General features: G+C 45.4%; 1 protein-coding gene across 2 annotated transcripts in view; it reads right to left on the reverse strand.

Annotated features, from left to right (window-relative positions):
• Nucleotides 1–3792: 3792 nt before the first annotated feature.
• Nucleotides 3793–26159, reverse strand: part of PHF2 (PHD finger protein 2) — a 96304-nt gene continuing 73937 nt past the window's right edge. Inside the window, exons 12-22 of one of the 2 annotated variants that reach the window (XM_035558246.2) lie at nucleotides 25228–25599; nucleotides 24435–24554; nucleotides 23106–23224; nucleotides 22250–22428; nucleotides 21949–22022; nucleotides 19932–20089; nucleotides 12385–12662; nucleotides 9784–9879; nucleotides 8762–8871; nucleotides 7308–7569; nucleotides 3793–4648 (exon numbers count right to left, since the gene is read on the reverse strand). In XM_035558246.2, coding sequence (XP_035414139.1) covers nucleotides 4560–4648; nucleotides 7308–7569; nucleotides 8762–8871; nucleotides 9784–9879; nucleotides 12385–12662; nucleotides 19932–20089; nucleotides 21949–22022; nucleotides 22250–22428; nucleotides 23106–23224; nucleotides 24435–24554; nucleotides 25228–25599 — 1857 coding nt within the window. In that variant the 3' untranslated portion in view covers nucleotides 3793–4559. The remainder of the gene's footprint in view (nucleotides 4649–7307; nucleotides 7570–8761; nucleotides 8872–9783; nucleotides 9880–12384; nucleotides 12663–19931; nucleotides 20090–21948; nucleotides 22023–22249; nucleotides 22429–23105; nucleotides 23225–24434; nucleotides 24555–25227; nucleotides 25600–26159) is intronic. The other variant, XM_050712738.1, reaches the window with a different exon arrangement.

The raw sequence follows: 26159 nt of genomic DNA on the forward strand, positions 1-26159 counted from the left end.
AAAGAAATTGACTATTTGGGAGCATAGAGGAAAGGCAAAAAATATGCAGGCAAACAAAGCAATAACAATTAAGGCAATAGGCAAGAGAAATGACTGGATGGAATCATCAGCTGGAAAAAAAAAAAAAAAAAAAGACAAGTAATGATATATAACAAGCCACTACATGTTCTTCCTAGGGGGAAGACTGAAAAAACCCAGAGGAGAATGGCAAGAAGCCAGTAGCAAACCAACAGACCAGCAAGGCAGTCCTTTCTAAAAATGTCACCACGGAATTACACAAGAAGCAGCACATGAAGGACATCTGCAGTACTGGCTCAAAACCTTACAATTGGCTATGGATAAGGAAGGGCAAGAAATCCTTTGGAAAGCATAAAGACACTGTTGAAACTTTTTGCTTCTGCTGGCCAAGCTGCGTATATGGGAAGCCACATTGTCCAACAATTGAAGTTGGCCACCTCGGTGCTCTTTGGAGGTGTGCTGGCACCCCAGACCAGGGGGCAGGACCAGGGGACAGGCTCCGCACACAGGCTGCATTGCCTGCAAACAGCCCGTGTTGCTGGAAAGCCTCTGTGCTTGCTGATGAGGTCTGCTTGAGCTGTTGGTTAAGCTGAAGCATTTGGGCTTTCCTGCCTGTGCTTTCTAAAGATGTCCAGAGGGCACTTTGCAAAAGCCAGGCACTTCCAGGCTGAGCCTCAGGGACTTGGGCAGTCAGGTCTGTACTGCACATTGTCCCATTCCAGCGGGGAGATGAAGCAGCAACTGTTAGTGCTTGTCACTGGATGAAAGCTGCAGCCCTGTACTGGTGTGTCAGGATCCTTTTGACTGTAGCAGCCGCGCTATGTCATCATTTATTTCTGAGGGTGTTTTCTGCACGGACTGAATCAGAGCCTTGCGGTGGCCTCCTGGTGCTTCTGGTAGCTGTACGCTTGGAGTGAGTCACAGGGCATCCTCAACTGCACCGCAATAACCTGCCAAACAACGGCTGTGTGTGTCACCAAGCCTTGAGAGGTGATAGGCATTTTATTACAACAGGTACTATTTTATATGCTGGGGTTGTTTCTGAACTGTGAACTCCCCCAGCTGGTGAACGTCTGCTATTACCGTGAGCCACAACCTCCACTCCAAAATGTCTCTGTGAGGACATACTGCGAGACCGACTCCAAACACTCACCAGCATCCTAGGATGTGCAGTCAGAAGCTGGAGGAGAATCTGAGCAGGAATAACTGCAGAATGATGCGCTAATGTGGTTTACCAGAATGCCTGCCATTTGTGAGGAGGAACAAGGTCAGCATGTGTTTAAAAATGTCATACATCTGATGGGGTTTGTCTGTTTCATGAAGTCTGAGCACTGCAACTCTGGACTCGAATATGGGAAGAGCCAAATCTCCAGCAGCTGCAGGCACAGCAATTTCTCTATCACTATCCATGAGGGAACATCCCAGCCACTTGGAAGCATGACGTCAAGGAAAACAGGCACAAAACATGACCCATGCCACACATTTCAGGTCCCTTGCACAGTCTTTTGGGGTTTGTCCATAAGAAGTACTATGCGTAACAGGTCACTGACCATCCCTGATTTAAAATCCTGAATTAAAGCATTAATTACTTTATTTAATTCATTATTTATTTATTTGATTCATTAGTTATTGTTGATATGAATTATCAATTATTCATTAAATTATTGATTTAATTCAGCATCCCTGAATTAAAGCATTAATCCCTAAACTCATCAAAGAGGCAGGAACACTGCTGCACAGCATTAATGAGACGGCAGTGTGTATCAAAGCTGTTCACCTGCTTGGCAGCACACACCTTCTCATGGTCTGAGCTGGTCATGATGCTGTGGTTCTGAAGGTGTCCAAGCCAAGAGTCTGCAGCCAGCAAATGTCATCCTCTGGATCCACTCTGCATTCTTGCAGGCACCCACCTGCTCTAGCACTTGTTGGAGGCTGCCAGGAACCAAAACACCTTTCCAACAGGAAAATGAAACACCTTTGGTTTTGGATCTGGATGGGTTTCTCATGACATCAGTGAGCCAATGCAAGATGCTTGGTGGGAATACAAAGGCAGGAGTGGCATGGTGGGGGGATAGGGATGCAGGCAGGACACATCCCTGCTGGCATTAGTTTGCCCACCCTTGAAGGGAACTCCTGAGTAAAAGTGGAAAGTCGATGAGATTTGAAGCTCATTTCATGGGGAGCACTGTCTAGCAAAAGCACTACTGTTTGGGCCTGTGAATTTGTACGGAGCTAGTGGTTGACATTTGACTAACAGTTCTCTGCTGGAAGGCAATGAGAGAGGAGCAAACTGCTGCCTCTCCTGGTACCTCCTCCAGGTACTGCTGCCCTATTCCCCACAGAAATATTTCCTGAGCTCCTGTGTATACTTGCCATGTTATTCTTGGCCAAAAGTCATGCTTACCTTTGGCTGAAAATAACCTCTCAACCTTCCTTCAGCTCACTCAATGCAACTGGGCTCTCAGTCTTCCCCTGGGAAACACGGTCTTAATCCACTCATCATGTCACCACTGGTTCTCTGGTTTGAAAGCTGACAACATCCAAGTCCGATCAGTTTTTCAATGCCTTGTACTGCACATACTTTATGGTAACCGCTTCTCTTGCACACACACACGACCTTTGTGCTTGCCTGGTGTTGTCACAGTGACTTGGGACAGACGCAGGCAAGGCCTCCCTAAGAGGAAGCTATCCCTCAATAGCACACCAGGCCTGCTGTCTTTCTTAAGGAATTACTTACAGCAAAAGTTCATCAAAAGACACCTGTTTGAAGAGATGTGGGCAGTGAAAAGATCCATGTTATCCCGATCCTCTCACTGTCATCTATGTGATCGGTTCGAGGCCGCATCATGCTTACCTGCGACTCCACAATATTCACCTCGAGCGTGCTGGGGATGTCTGATAGGGTAATGGGTAATTCTGTGCAGGTTAGTCAGCTCCCGTCACTGTCCACATAATATGGCCAAGAACAAGGGAGCAGCCAGGGCGTAGGAGATGTAAACAGAAACAGCCTTGTGTTATGAAAGAGAACTGCAGAAACAGCAGGGGTTGCACATGTCTATGGACACCACATTCAGTCTCTTGTGATAATGAAGGAGTATGTGGAAAACAGCACCAGGGACAGAAGGGTCCATCAGGACAACTGGCAGAAAAGCAAAGGATGAGTTACCTGACCTTTCCATGACTGAGAAAAAGGGGGAAGGCTGTAGCACCTGGTGACCTCCAAGATGGAGGGAGGAAGCAGAGGGAAATGAGCGTATATATTTGACCAAGGGTGGTAAATGATGAGAGCAGTGCTGCGCAGTGGGCAGGTGTGTCTGTGTGGACCATGGTGTGTGTTGCCAGGACATAAACTAAGCAACTGCCCTTCAGGGGTGGGTAGGGCTGGACAGGAATCAAGACCACGTCCAACTAGCCAGGGCTTCTGGTGGCATTTCAGCAAAGAGAGGTGGTGCTAAGGGTTGCAGCTGGAGCACTGGCTTAGCACTGTGGTGTGACTGTGAAGGGGCAGCACAGCTCCCTGCCTGCCTGCCCCTGCTGAGGAGCAGGGGGAAGAGGGCAGAGCACCAAGAGCACCACACCGGGCCGTTCACCCTGCCCTGCCTGCTGCCTGCACAGGGGGACCCGGGGGCACACAGCTGCCCTGCACCCCTCCACTGAGCCCGCGCGCTGCCCCTCGCCAACCCCACAAAAAGGCCAGGCCCAGGCAGATGTATACAAAACCTGAAATAGTTTACTTTGCTTTCTTTTTTTTTTTCTTCCCTTTTTTTTTTTTTTAAACTTTGCTCTAGGTTTACTTAGATTTCGTGAACTTGATACAAGAGCATTTGATATGAATTGGTAAATAAAACACCGTCATAGATAGATAGCCACGATAAACTTTGTTAGAAATGTACATGTCGCGAAAAAATAATAATACTAATAATAATAATCATAATAAAAAAAGCCGGCGCGACGCCCAGGCCGGTGCGGCCCTCACGGCCCTCGCCACGGCTGCGGGTGGCTCTGGTTCCCCGCGGGCGCCGCGCCCCGGTAATGTGTGTATATAAACAAAGCCCATAAGAAATGTACAAATATAAAAAGCTACAAACATTAATAAATTACATCGTCACAAAACACGGAAACACTCCACAAGGTGCTAGTAAAATAACTGTCTCCCTCCTCGTACAAGAAGTTACGCAAAGAGCTGGTACAGGCCGCTGCGGCTGGCGGCACCCGGAGAGACTTTCCCCTTAATAAAAAACAGGTGGTCGTTATTCCAAAAGCTATGTACAAGCTACATTCTAGGAAAAGGATGCCTCAGGAGACGCATCTACACGGCAGCCAGGCACCGCCGCCCGCCCGCCCCCCCGCCCCTCACCGCCTCCCGCTGCTCAGCGCCACGGGTGCGTTAACTTTTTGCGGACTGGTCGCTCTCAGCACTCTGAGAAAGGACATCTATATTAAAAAATATTTATAGCAGGATTCTGTACACTCCGACCGCTGAAAGTTAAAAGGGTTGCCGTCGTGGTGGCCAAAGTTAGGTGGCAGTAGCCCAGAGGCCGCTAGAGGAGCAGCTTGCCATTCCGGTGGATCTTCAGGATCTTGCCGAGCCGCTGCTTGGCCGTGGCCATCCCCTTCTTCGTGCGCTTTCCTGGAGGAAGAGCGGGAGCGGGTGAGCCCCGGGGCGGCTCCAGCCCTACACAAAGTGACCCTCCAGCCCCATACCACTGCTGCCTTCCCCACGGGAAGCCCAGCCCCATCCCAGCACCTCCACGAGGCCGCAGCCACCCCACAAGCCTGGGGCCTTACCCGCTCCCACCCCAGCTCCCCGGTGCACCAAGCACAGGAGCCAAAGCAGCACCACTGCAGCCGGGGCATGTCCCGTCACACACCTGGGGCACCCGCTGCCCCCACAGTGCCAGCCCTGCTGTGCTGTGCCCTCACCCAGCCCACATGCATCCCAGCTCATGGCTTGTGGGTGACCAGTTTGCCCCCAGCAAACATCCAGCCCCAGTTTGGACGGTCCGTCCAAACCCAGTGACTCTCCCCAGCTGGGGAGGCCGTGCTCACATGGGCACCCAGCAGGCTGTTAAATGCTGCCTGCCTTCACCGTGGGCATGCACGCACCTCCAGGACCTCTGGGCACCTCTCTACTGTTCTGCACACACTCAAGGGTGAATCTGTAGGATGGGGACACTGAGACTGCGTGGCATCTCACTGGCACCAGTCCATGTACCACTGTGGTTCCTTGCCCTCTCTTTCCCAAGAGAGACCATCTGCATCCAGCATAGGCAAAAGCTGCTGAACAGATGCATGTACAGGTGCACACACACACACACGCACGCACAGACATGCACATCTTTACAAATTTAGGCTAACATCAAGGCACTACAAAGCACCGAACTAGGACAACCTCCCCTATCCCCACACTCAGGAGAGAAAAACACCACCGCGAGTCCTTGCTCATGGGCTGTGCCATTCAGGAAGGCCTGTGCTCCCTGCGTGCTTGTCCTCAGAGACTTGTGCAACTGTCACAGCTGATCTCTACCCCACCTCTCGCCAGCTACTACCTTACAGCCAGAAACATTGTGAATCTCCAAGGTATCTGGGACTACCTGGCACACCACAAACCCACAGAGCTGCTTCCCTGCCCATCATGCTGTCAGTGCACTCACATGCAACACCTGCAAAGACTCGATTCCTCTCCACTTCTCCCACCTGCATTGAGTGCTCCAGCCCAAAAGGGCAGGTGGTGACCTTCCACACCATACCTTTTCTCAATAAGAATGTGCTTCTACAGCCACAGAAGACTTGCAGTATACAAAGGCAATTTATAATTTCCTCATTTCTCATCCTTTTGCCTCACTGTGAATCGTCTCCCTTCCCTTAAATAGTCTGAGAGCTCCCTGACTCTGCTTCATCCCACCTTCTCCTTCCAGTCCCTTCATTCCCAATGATGCCCAACCTGTTAGTTCCCAAGCTCAGGGATCTCCTGTGCTCCATGCAAGAGAGATGCCCTGAAGTCCCCCTGGTGGCCCCAGCTGACTCAAGGCCCTTCACTGGAGGCTCTGAATGTGCTCCTCTCCCTCAAGGTCAGGCACGTACTCTTGGCACATGGCTCCTTCCCTCCTTTGAGGACTGACCTATGTCACGGGCAAGGTGTGATCCACGTGCCTGTTCAGGCTCCCTTCACGATGACCTGACTGGGCACCCAGCTCACCTGCTAGACCAGGCCTGGCTCCATTCAGCACTCCTCTTCCCATCACATCTTCCATGCTCTTGGACCTGTTTTATTCACGTTACCATTTCATCACAAAGACACAATTCCAGGCAAATACTTTCATTTCACTCTGATTCTACAGACAGCTATGGGTCTTGCCAGCTCCTGACAGAGCCCGTGGGCCTATAACGGGCTGTACACATCCTCCTGTATGGCCCATTCAGTTGCCCTGATGTTTTCTGATTGGCACCCCTCAAAGGGGCTGCAGGACACTACACACTACCTCTAATTTGCTCCACTCAAATGCAGAATACTGGAAACGTCTGCCACATAGCCTCACTTTTTACGACAGGGCCTCTCCCAGTGGGATCGAGCACTTGATCTTCACCATACACAGTGCACTTGACTGGAGTTTTTGCCTGTCCCACACACCTGCCTTTATCGTGCTTTCTCAGCACAGTTCAAGCAGAGAACAGGAGGCCCCAGCCCAGACCCCAGGACAGCCCCGGCTTTATAACGCTTTCCCTAAGGCAGACAAGCGACTTCTTCCTCTCTTGGTTTTGTTTGTGTGGCTGTGTTACTCCCAAGGTTTGACATTCCTCTGCTCTCTTGTTGCAACTCTCAGGACAGGTTTGCAGATTTGCACTACTCTATATGCGCTGGGCAGGACGTCCTCCTTTACATGTATTGCACAACCACTAGCCGACCTCAGCAGTGCCTGACCCAGCCCTGAGCAGAGCAGCCTTTATGGATGCATCCTCCCCTTGACAAGGCTTCACCAGACGGGCTGGACTGTGACGTGGCCACTGCATGTCCTCCTCAGGAACCCTGGGGCATGCTCAGGAGCATTTCCTAGCACAGGATGCCTCACACCCTGCAACAACAGCCCAGCAGAAAGGCACAAATTTGGGCCCACACTACCAGGGGAGCCAAGGCCACGGGCCAGATCTCCAACCAGATCTGATCTACCAAAACAATTCTACAGACCCATGACAAACACAATACGTGAGGGCCCTGCAAAAGGCATGGATTACATGACCAAATCACCCTTCCCCATTCCTACAGCATAACCCCAGGCGTTTCCTGGTACCTTTGGCGGAGGCATTGTTCTGCGAGGATGATGAGGGTCTCCTCTGTGTGAGGAAAACACCGGGTGCCATCGGCTGTGATCCCCTGTTAGGCTGGGCGACCCCAAAGGTGCTGGCCCCTGCGGTGTACTCGTGATCTGTGAGGCTGCTGGCATGTGACTCCAGCTTCGGCTCTGGCGAGCTGCCTTCCTGAGCCGGTTTGTTCGCGTTGTTGGTTGACAGCTTCTTTTTGGTATTTTTTTTCTTCTTGCCTTTTTGTTCCTCCTTTAAAATGACAAACATGAAGCTCAGATTAATCCCCAGAAGACCTTTAGCTATGGCAAGGGCCAGCGGCGTTGCTTAGGGTCCTGATACAATGAAAAACAATGGAGTTTGCCATGTACAAACTGCTCAGGCTGTTCCGATACCATCTCTCTCACAGATCTCTGCCGCATGCACACGCTGCCTTTCTTGCCTCTCTGTGCTTTGTGCAGAGCCTCCTTGCTTGTTAACTCTGTGCACACTGTGGCGAGTAGGAGCCAATCAGGACCGAAACGACCCTGCCTTGGGAGACCAGCGTGGTTTTGCATGAACAAACCTTTTGATGTTCCACATAAACTGGCATCTCCTATCTTCAATCTTCACACACTTTCACAATAGCATGGAGGATATTAAGCACCCCACTTATTCACTGCATCTGCTTCTTGCTAAGACACACATTATCTCGCCACCTACAACTACACATCATGAGAAAAGTGGTCTGTCACGATCCTGTTTCCCTTGCCTACCTTCAAATCCACTTCTTGTTGAAACTCTGCTACCATTCTTGGAGCTCTTCTACCCAACAGGACCCATCACAAAAGCGCAATGCCACCAAAAGCCACAACTCCAGCAACTCCCCAAGGCATCTCGCCAACCTGGCTCCAGCAGACCTCATCACCTTCATGACTTGCTCTGTCACATTGGTGGGGCCCACGTGCATGAGGCACTTAGCATCTATATGACATCTCCAGAGACCAAAGGACACTTACCAACACCCAGAAATGCCTCAATATCTATGTTAAGCTGACATTAGCTATCCTCGGTTCACCAAAGCTTTGAGAGAAAACCCTAACATTTCCCAGCAGCCAATTTCCACGGACAAGGCAATCACACCAGTCAGACTCTCAAATACACATCAATACACTGTTCTCACACACTCCTTTCAGGGACCCTCCTTCTACCATTAGCCTGCAAGGTAGCTGTGGTTGCTCTCTCATGCTTTTCTGTACTCTTGATACACTGCCTGCCCTGTGCTGTGGCTTTGTCAGGTATGCTGCAACACTACAGGACTTTCCTCCCATTTATTTCACCTGACACTGATGACCCTTGTGTTACTGACATGAATAAACCCTAAGAAGGGCTGACACTGCTGCTGTTTGGGCATGACTTTGCTGCTTTCATTTCCTGACAGCTACTACTTCCCAAGCAACCTCACCTGCTGTGACAGCTTTGCGGCAGCAGCGGCGAGTCCTGTTTCAATGGAGGCGACTCTTGTACCCTCTCGCACCGGTCTGTCTTGTCGAGGCACCGAGGGGCCGACTCGTGCTGCAAGGAAAGCAGGTGTAGGTGAGACACATGCAGCATGTGCCCAGACGAGCAGCAGAGCCACACACTGGGCAGCGAGACTCTGCCCTCCTGAGCAGGAAGAGCCAGGGATGCCACAGCCTCTGCTCTTCCTTCCCCAGGATGTGTACGAAGAAGGAGGTGCTGACAGCCTCCACCCAGTCACAGCGGTTTGGGGAGAAGCTGCCAACAAAGATATAACACAGCCAAGTAACCTCACAGGCAGATGCAGCTTCCTGAAGCTGAAGCCATGGGAGATTTCTGCCTACTACAGGTATGAATGACTCCAGCATCGTTTCCAAATGGACAGCATTCACTGCCCCATCTGCTGGGGATGGACACGCAGTGCCACGAGCTGAGACACTGCTTCTTTGTCACACACAGCAAGCTGTGGAGACTCCCCCATTAGTGGGCCACAGCAAAGGGGGGTCTAGGAACCCCCTGGCCTCTTATACTGCCTCTGGTCAGCCACAACAAAAACACCCTTCCAGACCAGCAGCTTTGGCCGAAGCCAGAGGAGACCATTCCCTGTCATTTCTCTCTACACGGTCAACACCTAAAAGCCAGGGCTACTCAGCTGTCTGTGGTTTCACAACTACACCACTGCTAAGGTGGCCACCAATCATTCCTTCACCAAGAGCATGAAGAAAAATAAACAACCCATCCAGGAATGACTTTTTCCTGCTGATTGATGGCAAAAGGCTAACACTGGTCGGTGTGAGTCCCAGCACATGAAATCACCTCCCATTGTGCTGGAAAGGATTAATCCTTCACACTACAGAGAAATTGCTAGTTGTGGTCTTACAGTTTCCACATTCCTTGAAAAATGGCTGGTTCATTAGGGACCTGCATGACTTAGTCTGAGTCTGGGTAGCACGGATTTTATGGACTTACCTGTTGGGCTATAAGGGGCATCATCTGAGCTTTTCCTTTTCTTTGATCGAGATTTGAATACTGGATTATCTTCATCCGATTCAAGAGAAGGGTAAACTACAGTAGGAAACAAAGAGAATACTTTCAGTGTGGGTGACAGCTCTGTGCTGCACACAGATCCACTTGCTCTGTACAGGTATGGTGCCCGCAGGTATCACAGCTCAGAAGAGCAATGTCCCCCAGAGGTAACACAGCTGCAACAATCAGGAGACTTTCTCCTGCTCTCATCCACACACTGCATTTTAGAAGCTGCTGTCATTAAGCTGCGACCAGCTACTTTTAGGATACACAGATAAACTTCTCAAACAGCAAAAATCAGTCTTCATCTTGTCTGTGTAGTGGTGGCACAGCTGTAAGAAACACAGACAAGTTTCTTTATCCCAAGCTGGACTAATATTGAAGACATGCCAGTGCAATTCTCATAACCCCTTGCGAGAAAAGATGTGAATCTTCATGCATCAAAGAAACACGTGTAGGTGTGTGGGTACTCCTGCCATGAGAGGAGCTTCTACCTTTCTTCAAAAGCTTGGGAAAAAGTGAGCCACTCTATGATTCACAGGGAGACAGCCACCTCTTTGTTAAGGGACTGGTCTTTGGACTGCATGGAAGGACTTGGTGCCATGTCTCAGATTTTTTCCTGTTCCCATGGGTTTAGGTTTTGCCAGATGCAAGCAAGCCTTGATCCATGTTTTCAAAGGAGGCTCTCTCACATGCACAGTATGATATCAGGCCCAGCGCTAACACAGCTTGCAGATAAGTACCCTGGTCACTTGATACACTCCTAAAGATCCTACAGACCTCCCACAAACTCCTATCCACAACAATTTGGCTAAGATACGTGATCTGCCATGTATCTCTATCGCAGTAGCAGTGGTCCTACTTATGACTCAGCATGGGGATGGCCCATTGATATTACCAGGCATGGACAGCTGTCACAGCAAGGAGACATGCAAGAGAGATCACAACACATCTTGGCTCCCACGCTTGGTTTCTGATGTCTGTAGGGCTTTTTCACATTCATGGCTGTCTGAACAGCATCCTCGCTGGACAGCAATACCCGCAAGTGCAACTCACACTGCAGTGACTCATGGTTCCCTTCATGCACGGAGCAGACCAAGGCAGCTTCCTTTACTGCCACATCCCCTGCTCTTCCCCCAGGAGCAGGGAGCAGCCTTCACTGTGAGCCTGCCTAGTGCAAGCAGAATTCTCAGTGCCAGGGAAGCCAACCACTTCATTTGGCACCTCACCTTCCTGGCCCTTGTGACTCCAGCACAGTTAGGCAGAGAGAAACGAGACGACATGCCATTTGTGCAGACCTTGGAAACTGTATTCCTTGATTTACTAGTGGCCAAGAGATAAATGCAAACCATTCTACCAAAGGACCCTTCAAAGGCCTCAGGGATAAAACATCAACTAATCTAAACTTTGTCCCAGCCTTTACTTTGAAGTTTTGTTTGTTTGTGTGTGTATATTTTTTAACAGGCATTTGATTTTCTTGCCTGTTGCCATTTGTTACTTCACTAGCGATTTTACCCTTACTGTGGCATTTGGCCATTGACACCGTAAGTCTGCTGATTAGATGTGGAACAGCAGAGCCTTTGAAAACCAAGCCTGCTCACAACAAAGGCTCTCCATTCAGTCGCAGCACAGATGTGTAATGAGCAAATCTACCCCTCAGCAGAGCAGAGCCTTGCCCATGCGTGGCATCCGCTTTATGGAGCTGCCCTTTCCCAAAGCACCTAGCAGCACCACCACTGCATCGCAGAGCACTCTAAATGGCTGGGCTGCCTTCTGCAACGTCGCAGCACCTCCATTTTGCCTTGGTATCTCAGAGGGTGAAAACACATGCTGTTTTTCCGGTCATAACGTGATTTCTGATGGCCATACTTGCCACAAACCTCTACTTACTTCTTGCCCCATTCAGGGCTTCAGGTTGTCCAGTTCCTATCAATCCTCATATTATTACTTTCTTCCTTTCCTCACTTCTTATATCCAAAATTGCTCCTGCAAATTATTATGGTAGAACTGATATAACTGGTGCAAACTGGCTATGTGCTCATTTTTGCTTCAGATGCTTACTTTCTATGCCAACACTCAAAATACCATAGGAACCCTTTTCCAAGTACAAATTCAGCTTCTCACTCAGCTTACCTAGATATTTTAGTGTTATTGTGCAGAGAAGGACATTCCTGTCATAAGTACTAGTACCTGACACACATTTTTGGGACAGCTCCCCATGGTTCTTGGCTGACTGCCACATTGTCAGTGTGTTTCCATGCTTTTTAAGATCTACTGGTAACACCATGTCTCAAATACAATCTAACTGGGTAGTTATATCACCACCAGTTCTGTAGTCAGTCTACCTATTATGGAGTGTTTGCTTAATTTTGCAGTGCAGACCTCTTGTTATTTACACTCTTCCTTACTAAAATTTTGATATTTCAGTGTAACAGACCACATGAAATTGAAAAAGCATCCCATGAGAAACACGGGAAGTATTTGTAAATATGCGTACACATACCCAGGCACACACACAACTCAGACTGCTTCGTGTGTACGTACCGTAATCTGAATCTTTAAAACAGGCATCTAAATGGTCCTGATCTTCATCGTAATCTTCAATGTCAATACTGTTTTTTGTGCTTTTCTTTAGTAACCGTTTGCCAGCATTTTTGTTACTACCACCGCCTGTTTTTTTAGAGTTCTGTGTGGAGATGGAGTTATTCTTCGCCTGATTGGTACCCCAGGATGCCTGGAGGCAGGAGTCTGATGACTGGAGGTTTGCCATCGATAGCATGCCCTGGATTGCTTCTTGCGTGCTGGGTGAGGCAGGTGGCTGACTGCAGGAAAACATTGAGAAATACAAGAGCTATTAGTGATTCCATGAAAACACAAACCCCTCTCAAACAGTTGACTCCTTTCATCTCGCAGTGTTGCTAGAAGAAATTTCCCGATTACTGTGCTTTGAGCAGCTGGGCATGCCACAAGTGACAACAGTTATTTTTATGTTAACAGCAACATCACAGTGCATTAGATTTGGGGTTACTGTAACAGTAACCTCTATAACAGTATTCCCAGCAATGCAGCATTTGTACTACCCAACCCTGAGGGTGTCACCCCAGCCCCTTACACACACATCCCAAATTCCCATTTCCTGCAATGGAGCTACAGCGGGTGAAAACCACATTGCTTTCACTGACCTGAACGATGAGACCCCTGCTGTTGGCCAATACCCTTGCAAATTCATTTCAGATTCCTCCATCCCCTCCTTCACATGACTGTGTATGAAAGCAAAGCCTGAAGATGGCAGGGAGCAGTGGTGAGGGGGAACTGCACATGGACCATGACAGTGGACAGGCTCTCAGGCACTCCTTGAAAAGTGACAGAGCTCAGGAGAATGGAGAAGGCTGGCTGTGGTGACCAAGCTACCACATCACCGTGGCTGCACGAAGAAGGTGGGACAGCTTGCACCAGGGTGCTGCTGTGGGTGGGCACGGGGAACGCAGGCTGTGCCCTCTGCAGTGAAACAACCAACAGGCAACAGTGCTGTTGTGGTGGGCTTCTGCTACGTACTGCCAAGCAAGTGGAGAAAGGATCCAAACAACGGGAATGAAGCTCAGGATCACAAGCCACAGCTCTCAATGGGGACGTTCACTGCCCCAGGACTGTCAGAAGAGCAACATGATGGGGCACAAGCAGATCATGAGGTTTCTACAGTGCCCTGGGAGGTTTTCTGATGTGTATGTGGGATGGACTGATGATGGGAAGTGCTGGACAGAGGTGGGACTGGATGAGTGGGCTACAGGGTGGGTGGAAACCTTGCTCACATTGAACTTGCTTTTTGGCATTTTATTGCTAACTGCCAACAAGCACTGTGCATCTACTATAGAGAACAACACATTCCTACAGAGTAGGCTGAGGTTAAATGATGTGTAAATTCTGACTGGCGCATACACTTAGCAAGGTGGCAAAGCATGTTCTTCACAATACAGAAGAATGTAGAAGAACACTAATTTTATCAGGAAACATCAGACATTAATTCTGCAAAAATGTAGAACGCATCATCAAGTATTTCCAGAACTTCTGGCAAACAGTGAAATGCCAAAAAAAAAAAAAGATATTTGAACAGTTATGCAATAGAAGCCACTAACGTACAGCATTTCCCAAGCAAATTAGCAGTACCACATCACTTTCTCTCATTTGATCTCAATTTAATCCACTTAAAACCATTACAAGACTCTAGATAGAGTAACGCTAGACATAAAGGGAGTTTCTGGGCACTAATTGCATTTATAAATAATCCTGAAAATGAGTTAGGACTGGTGTCAGCAGCTTGAAACTCAAGGAATAAAAGAATATCGAAACATTTATTTAGTGAAGAGACATTTTAATCCCTTCATTATCATGCCAGATGCCTTAGCCTTCCCCCTGACAAAGGCGTATTTCACACCATCTATAAGAAATTAACGTATTTTCTTTCCATTTGTCCCCCCAACAGTTTTTGCAAACACTGGACTCTCAAAACAGTGCAAACAGACCATCAAAAACTGACCACTAAATGGGTAAATCAGAGAGGAACTGCCTTAAGCAACACGAGCTTCAACAAATAAATTGTGGAATATGATCAAAACCAGTGGTTCTGAGAGTCAAACCACAACCTGAACGTGTGGGTAAAATGTCTTAAAGAGACAGAGCTGCACACGGAGCAAAGTGTTTCTCATTAGTGCTTGCCTGTGCTTCTATTAGAGGTATTTCAGCTTTCTAAGCCAAAAAAAAAAAAAAAAAAACAGGAAGAATCAGGAAGCAATTTTTAAACTCTGGAAGGACTTATCCCCTTTCTGTAGTTTCAGCAATGATCTTATATATATAAATATATATATATGAAAGTAAACTGACTGTGAGTTCCAACTTTAACTTGAAAACAGTAAAAATGGAAGCAGAAGCAGAGCAACCAGCATCCTTCTGCCCCTGTGCTCCCTTCCAAGCAGCTGGCTTGCAAGAGCCATTCGAGCACACAGTGAGGTGGCACTTGGCGATAGCACAGACCCTGCCATGGCTTAGCAAATCCCAGCAGCCTTGCTTTCCTTTCCACAAGCTAAAAAAAAATTTAGTGGATGAATAGAGAAAAGGACACTTTAATTGACTAGCAGTTCATGCCTTTTGCAGTGGGCTCCCTTTTGGGGATTCTGTTGTAAAGAAACTCTACAAAGAACTGGAGCGTTAGTGTTCTCAGGGTTGCCCGAGTGAGGAAATAGATTACTGCAATAACCATTTGCTGCCTAGCAAGCATCTGGTGTTTTCAGACGCATACAGTGCAGGAACCAAAAGAGGTCCACACTGGAAACTGCCGGCCCTGCTGTAACCCCCAGGACAATGAAGTAAACCTTGGTGCAGCCGTGACACGTGACACAGGCAACAGACACAAGTGCTCAGATGGCCAACAGGGCATGGCCATGAAGTGGCCACTTCAGCCACCCCCAGGGCCAGGCTGTGGAGGCCGAGCCCGAGGCCTGCCAGGCCCGGCTCCCACCCGGAGCTCACGGGGAGCTGCTGCTGCTTGCAGCGGGTGGAATTGGCAGCACGTTTGCACAGTATTAACAGAGAGAAGCACTGTAACAGAAGGGAAAATATGTTGCTAAAACTCAGCCCAAATAAAATCTCCTCCAGGACTGATCAGCCTGCAGTGCATCCAGTCTGATGGTGTGGTGAGGAGCAGGGAAGGGGAGCTCACCTCCGAGGGAAGCCAAGGAAGGACACGTTGGTCTGCACACCACAGATGGCGTGGTGCCCTCCACAGTGCTACCTGCAGCTATTTGCTAGGATGGGTTTAAGCCTAGGGGCCTCAGAGCCCCAGAACAGCTTGCTGTTGCTAGCAGTGTCTTCATCAGGGAGGAGTGCACAGAGCATCCCTTCAGGCTATGCTTCAGGGCTTTCGTTCTGCCTGCATTCCCCTCCTAGACTTGACAAGAGCATCCTTTCCCTGGCACTGCACTCCAGAGCAGGTGGCAACAGGCAAACAGCTGTGATCGCTGACAGGAATACACACAGTTCAGCACTGACAGACTAAGGCTTTGCCTCCCTCATTGGGGCTGGCCCCTCCACTACTGCCATCTCTCTCTGAGGGTTCAACATCTCTTGAGAGACCATCTTCCTTCCATACGTAATTACTGAACCTGTTACCTCTATCCTCATATTTAGAAACTGAATGTGTTCATTTCGTTGGAATACAACTCACTGAAGGCTGGCCTCTTCCCTGTTCTCCACGCTGCCTGCACAGCGGCTGGAGGTACTGAAGGGCAAGGGGGTAAGAGACAGTAACCTCACTAATGTTTTGTCTCACCTCTGAATAACTACCACCCAGTCTCATAACTGGGGGAAAATAGGTAAGAGCAAAGGAAAGTCACAGGAACCACTGAACATTTTCTAAGTGGAAATAACTAACTTGATATACAAACTGCCTCATGGGGTTACAGAGCAGAGGAAGCCAGATCCTACTTGGAGGTGCACAGCAAAGGATGAAAGGCAGTGGAGGGGAAATCCCAGCCAGCCACGGAAGAAAAGGGCCATGCTGAGGGTGGCTGAGCAGCTCACACAGAGAGGCTGCAGAATCTCCATCCCTGAATATACCTAAAACTCACCGAGGCAATGCCCTGAACAACCAGGTCACACTATGCAGCTGGCCATGCTCTGAGCCGGCAGCTGCATGAAATGACTTCACAAGGTCCCTTCCAATTGCCATTGTTCTGGAATACTGCAGGTAAGAAATGATGCATGAGAGGGGGAGATAATGAATCACCATTTTCCCTATGTGATAGTTTTCCTGTCATTTCTGCATTTCCCTCATCTTTACCAAGGCAAGATGGAAATGAACTCCAAAGAAGTGAAGCAGAGACATTAATGACTTGTCAGTATTTTGGAGAAGTGACAAATGTATAGAACTACAGGACTTAAATAACTTCAAGCACAAAATCAGTATTTTCATCCATATTTTATCAGGCTTGGGAACAAAAAACAATTTCACTGAGTTCAAGATCACATGACTACTAGTCTCCTCAACTTTTTTTTTTTCCTATATTCCATTTCGCTCTTTTCAGATTGTTTCCACATTTATGGCAACCTTTCTGCAGGACCTCTCTCCTCGTCTCTCCCCATCTTGCTACCATTGGCACAAGTGTGGGAGAGCAATCTAGGTAAAGCCATCAGGACATTTGTTTTGGTCAGTTGCAAATGACAATCTAACATTTTACAGAATAAAGTTGCACACAATACATGCGAGGTCATTAACACAAAAAAGCCCTAACCTGCTTCCTAAGTTACTACTGCAGTTCCGCAGCCCTGGTGCTGGTCTGACAGGACTCTATGCTTCCCCTTGCAGAGCTCACCCTCATCTGCACAGATCACCATGCGAGCAGAGGACATCCCACACAGACTTTACTGCACTATTACATACGTTATATATCACAGAATCACAGGATTGTAGGGGTTGGAAGGGACCTATATATATACGTATATATATAAACACATACATATACGTACTACCCTTTACCTGCCTTACAAGTAGGAAAACAAACTAGAGAAACATGGAAATTATTTCTGAGAGTCAGGCAGGACCACACTGGCATTATGTTGCGACACAGTTTGTTTGCATATCAGGTTTCTTCTTTTTTAAAGAAGCACGTTATGGCCATTTAAAAAGCCTAGCATAATTATGAAACGAAACACAGTAATTTCATTTATCAGGAGCTTTTTTCAATCAAGCTTCAACACACACTGCCAAAACCTAATTGTTTATACAAGAACCAAAATTGATATGACACATTCCCACTAAACTACCACACACAGTGTAGTAATTCATGCGGACTTTAGTTATGTGACTGCCTTTGCGACTTTCATTTCAGAAACCACAAAGTCTACAAATACACTGGATACAGAGCCCAGGTTGAAGGGAGGAAAAATGAAAGGCCTGAGTCCTACTCTGTTACTGAATGGCAGTTTTAACCCATTACAGACAGCAAAAGACACAACCAAAGAAAGAGAGAGAATCTTTGAGGATCATTCCTTTAACCTGTATTTTCAGCTTACCTTTGCATATCTGCACATCACAAGCAGGCAATGAACCACACTGTACATGCAATAATTAGTACTGTAAACATGGCCAAGACAGATTTCTTTAATTCTTAAAATGGCTGACATTTTCTTCTTTTATATGGATATTCATGTATGGGAGTCATATTACACAGGCAAACTAATTCCCACAGTTAGATACACCTAACTACCTGCCAAATGTATAATTACCTGCCAAAACATAAGTGCAAATTTGATATAAACTCTAGTTCCATTATGCACCATAATACAGAATGAAAAAGGAATTCAGAGGAACAGCCAAACGGATAACAAGTGCCAATGTGATTATTTCAGTGTTTCTTGAAGAGCAGACGGGGCCAAATCTCAAGAGATCAGGAAAATCTAGAAGCACCGACCCATTTGTACTCAGACCTAACAAAAAAATGTTGTATTACCTGGGAGCTGCAGACACTTTGGTACCTCTCCCCATACCCTCTGCAATCACTGGTTTTGAACAACCACTCCTTGCTAGAAGGAAGGCAGTAATGGAAGAAAAATGGCACTAAACTGAAATCAGATCTCTTCCCTAGGAATAGCAGTCTTGTCAAGATAAGCCTCCTCCTAAGGACAGTTACTATGTTACTTGTTTTTAAAATCATTGGCTTTTTTCACCTGCAGTTCTGCTGTGTGATGCACCACTGGAATGAGTACCATGGGAAAACATCAGGAACGAGCAGAAAACTCTTACAGGAGACCTCGCATACACACCCCTGTTCAATGCAGAGATGAGGGTCTCCTGAATGAAGGCAGTCTGTATACTATGCTTTAATCTCCTGCAATTATCTGTGTTGGGAAAGAGACAATTACCTGATAAATTGAGAAAGGTCGAAACATCTGCTTCAACAACGCTCCCTCATTTCTCTGTAGCTCTGTCAGCAGACTGCAGCCTTTAAAAAAATTCCATCTTCTCTCCCAACATTAAATTTTATTTTTTTTAAATCACTGATAAAATTCATTTTCTATGGTTTCCTTTGATAACTTATTCCATATGTTCCCCTTCGACCATGAGACGTATCTTTTGGAATTCACAGTTATGGCTTTTAACTTCCAATCTTTCCCAGGTTTAGATAATATCTTCCTTTCTGATTCCACTTTAACAGGTCCTTTCAAATTTGCAAGCTGCACTTTACCTGGGTCACGCACACCCAACACCCAGCAAGGGCACAGCCTGGGTGAGAAGGACAGCACCAGGCTCCCTTTACCTAGTGTTTTATCAACTCTCAGACCCACTACCACCACTACTACTTTCTGCACAGGTTCTGTGGCTTTGCATAAGCAAGGCAGACCTAAAAAAAGCAGGGAAGCAAAAGATGCTGTTGGGGTATCCCAACAACTACTGAATATGGTACCTAGCTCTGCTGTGTAAAGCGGATTGGTTTTGCTGCTTTACACATATAAGCGGCAAAGATCTACTTAACCAGCAGATTGCTAGGGAGCACAGGACATAGGATGCAGCAGTTCACGTCTGCTGGGCCATTCTGTGCATGTTAGTTGTAAACTCTGATGTTCCTAAAACTCCTTTCCAGGGCTCTGTTCCCAAGGTTTGAATTAAGCAAGACATTTCCATATGTGAAGAGTCCTATTCTGCTTCTTTTGAAATGGCACGCATACCCTAATTCTTCTATCTGTAGTTTACGATCAGACTTGGCACATAAAGAGTGGAGGCAGTGAACTCAAGCTGCATTCACTGAGCAGAAAGCTCCTTTTGAATGATTCATCTATTATAGTATTATTGCTAAAATGGATGTTCAGCATTTACAGATGTGAAATGCCTCTATTTGTTTAAATTATACCACTAAAATCTTTCCCACACACTTTTCCACCTCTCCCTCCAGATCACAGGATAAAGGAAGAATTTGCTTACTGGAGAAAAAGCAGTGACTGAGCTGCAAAGTTCATTCTCTCTCTCATTCTTACACACATAACCACAAAAGAGCAATTCTTGTTTACAGGTAAGAGCAAAAAAAACATCCCTTTGTGCATACCTGTTGGTGTTATACTCTAAACCCCCAACTTCCTTGCTTGCTTGCAAAAGGTCAAGAATTCCTGCTGAACTTCCGCTCTCTTTCTTTACTTTGGAATTACGCCCTGACTTTGCCTCTGTGTCAATGTGAAGCAAATCTTCATCCGACGAGTCATCACTCTGCAAAAACAAGAAGGCAGCTCACAAAATGGAAACTTACTAAGTTAGTTAACAAGAACACAAAAATTTCTGCAGCCTGCTGCTCTTCCAAAGACACAGGGCTGGCCATTGTAATTTGCTCTTGTTAACAACAAAATAAAAATAAACATAAAAATAAAAATAAACATCTGGTACACAATAAAAATCAGTCTCCTTTCAGCCTGTGGGCATGGTGGGTTTTCCTGTTCCCTTCCAACCCTAGGGAGCCAGCTTTGAGATCAGATCCTATGCATGGGATCACACCACTGTAACAGTGGTGTTTCCAGGTGCTGTGTTCCCTTCGCAGCCACTGCTCCTGTTTTTGAGACCCATGCAGCAGCAGAAGTGAGCGTGTGGCTGTATCTGTCAGCCCAGACGTCATGGCTTAGGTCTGTATCTTGCAAGATGCTTAGCTTGGCCAGCTCAGACACAGGGACAGACCCATTTCCACCATCCCCGCTACAAAAGAAGAGGAAGATGGAACAAAGGAATGGGACAGACACACGAGTACCATCTGAGGACACTGAAGGAAGCTACCTGCAACTAATTGACTTTCTGGGGCTGATACCTCTATGCACTGTAGACTATAATAAAACAACTTTTCTTCTCCATTCCTGCCGGCTTTCAGGCCTCTGAAGTTCTAGCCATTGTTGCTTAGGCTGCCACTACTGCTTTCTTCAGGAACTAGTCTTCTTTCTTAAATTTCCATGCAATGAGATATCCGCATGTTTTGCCCTGCTCCCTCTGCACCACACTCCAGACTTCAACTACAGGCTGAGGGAAGGAGATATGCACTTATTCTTGAACATCCCTGAGCCAAACCAGGATGAAGAAAACTGTTTAGCTCTTAGGGCCAAACATTTCAGTCACCTACAGTTCTGTGTTAACAAGCTGTTTTTCTTTCTATGATTGATTCAGGTATTACAATGTGGATTTATATCAACCGCAGTTAGACAAAACATTTCAGCATGTCATTTAATTTCCAGCATTGAGCTACAATGCTAACTCAAATAAGAGCAAACTTATGCCTGTACTGTTAAGCTTCTTGATGCAAATCTATCAACGGGCACATTGACACTGCCTCAAGTTAGGGACATGCTAAAATATCTGGCTGAGCCCAGGGCATTCCAGGTGTAAGCCCGTAATAGACAGATGGAGACTCTGCTAAGTAACAGTAAATAAAACCTTTAACTGGTACATAATCAGACTTCCAGCAATGTGAAACACCAAATGACATGCCTTCAGTTCTATTAGCATTACTCTGAGTTTCATTGTCAAACATGAACATGGAAATCTTTAATGATCAGTGTTCAAAGAGCTTGGAAACGGGAGGGACACAGGTCAAAACACAGCCCGGGACAGACCCTTGTGCCCATCAGCAATCAGCCCATCATCAAACCAGGCACAACATAAAGCTCCTTCTGACCCTTCCCATTCCTTCTTATGGCTTGCTTCTGCTCTTGTGATACTGTTCAACTGTCATGGTCCCTATGAATGTTTCCCATCAGGCCTAATCACATACAAGCAGTGCAAGCCAAATTCTGCTTACTCCTTACAATGTCTGAATGCTATCTGTTCTGGGCAGGCTGAGGATGTGACAACTGAAAGAAGTCTTCACTACCATCATTTACAGTGCTGTTACCTCAAGTGGGCAGAAAAAAGACACTATTATCTTGTGAACGAAAGTCACTGATGATTATAGCAAGGCATATTGCATAGCTGCCATTAAGCACTGCCTAGCAGATCTGAGACAACTTTCCAGGCAACTTTGGATAAGCCCCACATACTTTAAGAGATATATAAGGGGTGTTCGCGTGTGATAGGTACAATAATTACCATACCTTATATGCCACCGACTCCACCTTTGACTTCTTAACAGGAGTATGCTGCAGAGTGTCTTTTTTATCTGATAAAACTGAATAAAAAAGAGGAAAAGTAAGTCACGGTCCTTTTCTCTTCTAAACAGTAGCACTCCTAAGCCTTTACTTTGAACGCAATTCAAATACAGTTATGTTTGACTAACAGTTAAGATATGGTTTTCTTTACTGTAAAGCATATAACATAAAGACTAGTTTTGGACAGCCAACACACAAGACTCTATCACACAGACAAAAAAAGAAAATATTCTTAAAATATTCTTACAGGGCAGTTCTCTTTTTGTAGTGTTTTTCTTCCTTCTGATTGGGAACTCATCAATTTTTAGCTCACCATCATCTGACACATACTCATATTCATCTCGTACAGGTTTTGCTTTATCTTCTTTAAAATTCTGCAGTGACCCAAACACACTAGTATTCAGTTGGGTTTTGACTCCCTTTGAACTGCAAAAAAAAAAAATACAAATCAGTAACAATATACTGACCAGGAAACATTTTGAGAATAGACAGAGAAGAAGACAATGAATACCTTTCCTCATACAGAAATCTCAGTCAATCTGAACACTTTCAAAGGTGCCAGAGCAATTTAAACCATTTTACAAACACGTTACTGTACCTACAATTTATATCCCCAAATACAATGCAGATCAGAGCAGCTTTCCTGGCTTGAAATAAGCACTACAATATTAAGTTGTCTGAAAGTATATCACGATATACATAATGGACGCACAGCATGGAATTTTGGCATGCAGTGTTCATTTAAAAGTTTTTTTGTTGTTGCTTCTTTTTTTTTATGTACCCTGAATAGGACCTGCACAAAATCATTTAATATAACAAATTTAAACTAGTAAGAACCTGAAGTACCAAAAAACAAGACATAGCATGAATACTGAAGGCAGTAGTCTCAAGCAAAATCCCAGCCTCAAAGGTAGATCTTTGCTGTTATGGACAACCAAGACGGATTCAAGGTAAAATCAAGTTCTATAGTAAAAAACTTTTTGTATAAGTGTATTTTCTACATTGACCATAAAGACAGATTTTCACCTTCTTGTATAAAAAAATAAATAATCACTAGACTTTTTAATTTTCTAATTAATGAATATTCTAATATTTTTACTTACCCAAGCAACTTCTTATTAGAGAAAGAGAATGTAAATTTGTTGTCCTTATTTCCTGATAAAGGCGTCTTTTCTGATTTGTGTTCCTCTTCCATTTTTAATAGTGAATCAGGTTTACTGTTCTGAAATGCAAAAAGACCCCCCCAAAAAAAACAATAAAATCAGTTATATGAGTTGCTAATATTTCAGATTCCTAGGTAATGTCAGAGAATCCATTGACCTATACATAGAAAAAATATGCCCTGCAAATGAGGTAAGTAATAGAGAATTATAGTCTTCCTTAGACTAGATGGGTTCTCGTTCAGGGACTTGTCCCTGCTCAAGAAGAACTTCAGCACCAGTTTAAGCAGGGCCCACCACAAATATGCCTGATGTTAAATTTAAGTATAGCTCTCTAAAATTGGTACAGACTGAGATAAAATATTAAACACTGCTCTTCATCATCATGCTTGTGCAGCTAAGGACAGAATCTAGCACAGTGCCTGTAACATGACCGCATTTTATTCCCAGACTCCACTTGCTTCTTTCACACCTTCAGAAGAGCTTGAATTATGAATTTAATATCAAAGTCATTTAGTCTTCAATTATATTTTAAGCATAGCCCTAATACTTTCCTAAGCTGTACTGGCTAGATAATTAACTGGTATATATTGATCTGATCACACTAACCGTGACTGTTTTTAACACAAAATTTAGAACTCAGATGTCTCTGTTAAAAGGTCAGGATTCTTAGTAGCTTTCTGCACAAGAAAAGACACATGCTTCTGTTTCAAGGAATTTTTTTGCACCTTTGTCATTAGAAGTTCGCGAAGTAAGCAAAATTCAGACAGCTATTTTTGTTAGAAAGCCTATGTCACCCTGTTTTAAAAGGTACCTGGAGAAAAATTAGTTTATTCTATGGATGAATTTTTCTCACCCTACATTAGCTCTCTTAGGAGGCAAGCTTTTAGTTTATGGGGCGTGATTCAAATTTCATTAACAATATTTTTATGCCATCAGGAGTTATTGATCTGGAACTACTCCAGACTTAAAGTACTGTAACTAGGTTAGAGCAAGAACCACAAAAGTGATCAGCACTGAAAAATCTATTAGAAGTGTTCCCACCAGCTTCATCAAGGATAAGAATGGACAATTCAGCACATGCTTTTGAAAAACAGCCATACACCTCCTTTATTTGTGCTTACTTTGTTGTTTTCTGTTCAAAAATTTTTCATTGGGAACTGAAAATTGGTGACTCGTACTCTCTGCTTAGGTAGGCCTGTAAACATTTCTCCACCATTGACTTATCTCTATGTGGCAGAATCAGCAACAAAACTTAACAGGAGACCTTACCTTATATTTCCATTTGGCTTCTGTTTTGCTTTTATTTTGCTCTCGAGGTTCAAATTTCTCCACCTCATTTTGCTTATTAGCTGTTTCCTTATTGGGAACACTTAAAACATTCTTTGCAGCCTGGGGAAGAAAATCAATTTGTACTCTTAATGAGGATGGAGCACTGGCATGTTACACAAATACATTTTTATCTAGAATATAAGATGGCATATTTTTGAGAACTCCTTTTCTGATTTATTCCTTTTTGAATTCAAATGTGAGATTCAATCAAATATTGCTGTTTCAGAGACTGCAAAAGATTAGCTGCATTTCTCCTTCATATAGTAACATACAAGATTACTGTAAAAGCATGCTAACCTCCCTGCCTATTGCTCCATGGACAGGTTTGGCAAACTGCATACAAACTACTAGGAAATTCAGAAGCATTTTAGAAAAGCCTTATGGATTCTTCTTAAGAAAAAATTAATGTAATAGTACAGGGGCAAAAAAAAAAAAAAAAGTCTTTTAATTTTCATCTCACCTTAGTTTGGAGAGGGATCTGGCAGTAGTTTGCCAGACTCAGCTTGAATCAGTAGGTTTCTTTCTTCATATCAAATGAGTTACCAAACAAACAGTCAAATCAAATTGAGCAGCCAGGTTAAAAAAAAAAAAAAAAGGCAAATGCAAAACTCTCATTTACTTCAGTAAAGGCAAGGTTTCACACTGTGTTGCTTAATTTTATTTTCCATGAGACCTAAGGAGAGATTTTATCCCCACTATGACAAGAACAGGGGGAGGTTAAAATACGACCCACCTTTCCCTTCTTTGGCGTCTCAATCTTTGTCAAAGCCTCCTTTGTGTGTGCCTCCAGCAAGTCAAGATTCGGGATGGCTGGCGGTGGACTCTCTTTTGCCTTCTTTCCTTTCTTTTTTCCTTCTCCCTTGACTTTTGGTGTTTTGGGAGGTTTGGGGGGTTTGGGAGGCTTGGGGGGTTTGGGAGGCTTGGATGGCTTGAGTTGTTTGGGGGTTTTCACAGTTTTTGGAGTCTTTTTTTTAGGGAGCTTTTCTACAGGTGGGGGTGGAGGTGTCACTTGGATGGGTGATGGTGCCTCCTCCTTCTCCACAGGACAGATCTCCTCAGCATTTGTGTTGGCACTCATGTCTGCTTTGCTGGCTTTCGAAGCATTCTGTAGTTTGGCACAAAATAGGAAGGCATTCAGATCCACCTGTATCATGTTAGATATTCCCCTGCACCCTCCCATCCTTAGCGAAACAAACACCAGAAAACCTCCTTCAATACAGGAGTAACAGCATCCATACCTCAGGGAATGGACACCACACCACGTGTCACAGTAGCGTTCTGCCCACCACTAATTTCCCTCCAGCTGCTGTTCAAGCACAAGGTCGGCCTGGAGAAACTCCAGTGGTGAGGAAGTTAACTCTCACCAGGTTATATCAGGTAGGACTCTTAAATGGACTGCCCACACAAACAAACATATAACATGAATGGTCTTTTGTTTAAAATGCTAATCACTTTGAGTACAACCACTTCAGTTTAATTCAGATGTGATAACGTAGCAGAATCGTGTTTCATGCTCTCAGGTAAAATAAGCAGTGAAATAGCTGCCCAATTACAATTGACAATACCTGACTAATTATAAAGAAGTTATTTTCTGCTTAACTTGCCATTCTGACAATCAAAAAAAAGTACATACTGCATCAAAGAGGGTAAGATAGATTTCAATTT

This window comes from Cygnus atratus, chromosome 10, assembly GCF_013377495.2.
Source record: "Cygnus atratus isolate AKBS03 ecotype Queensland, Australia chromosome 10, CAtr_DNAZoo_HiC_assembly, whole genome shotgun sequence".
Taxonomy (NCBI): domain Eukaryota; kingdom Metazoa; phylum Chordata; class Aves; order Anseriformes; family Anatidae; genus Cygnus; species Cygnus atratus.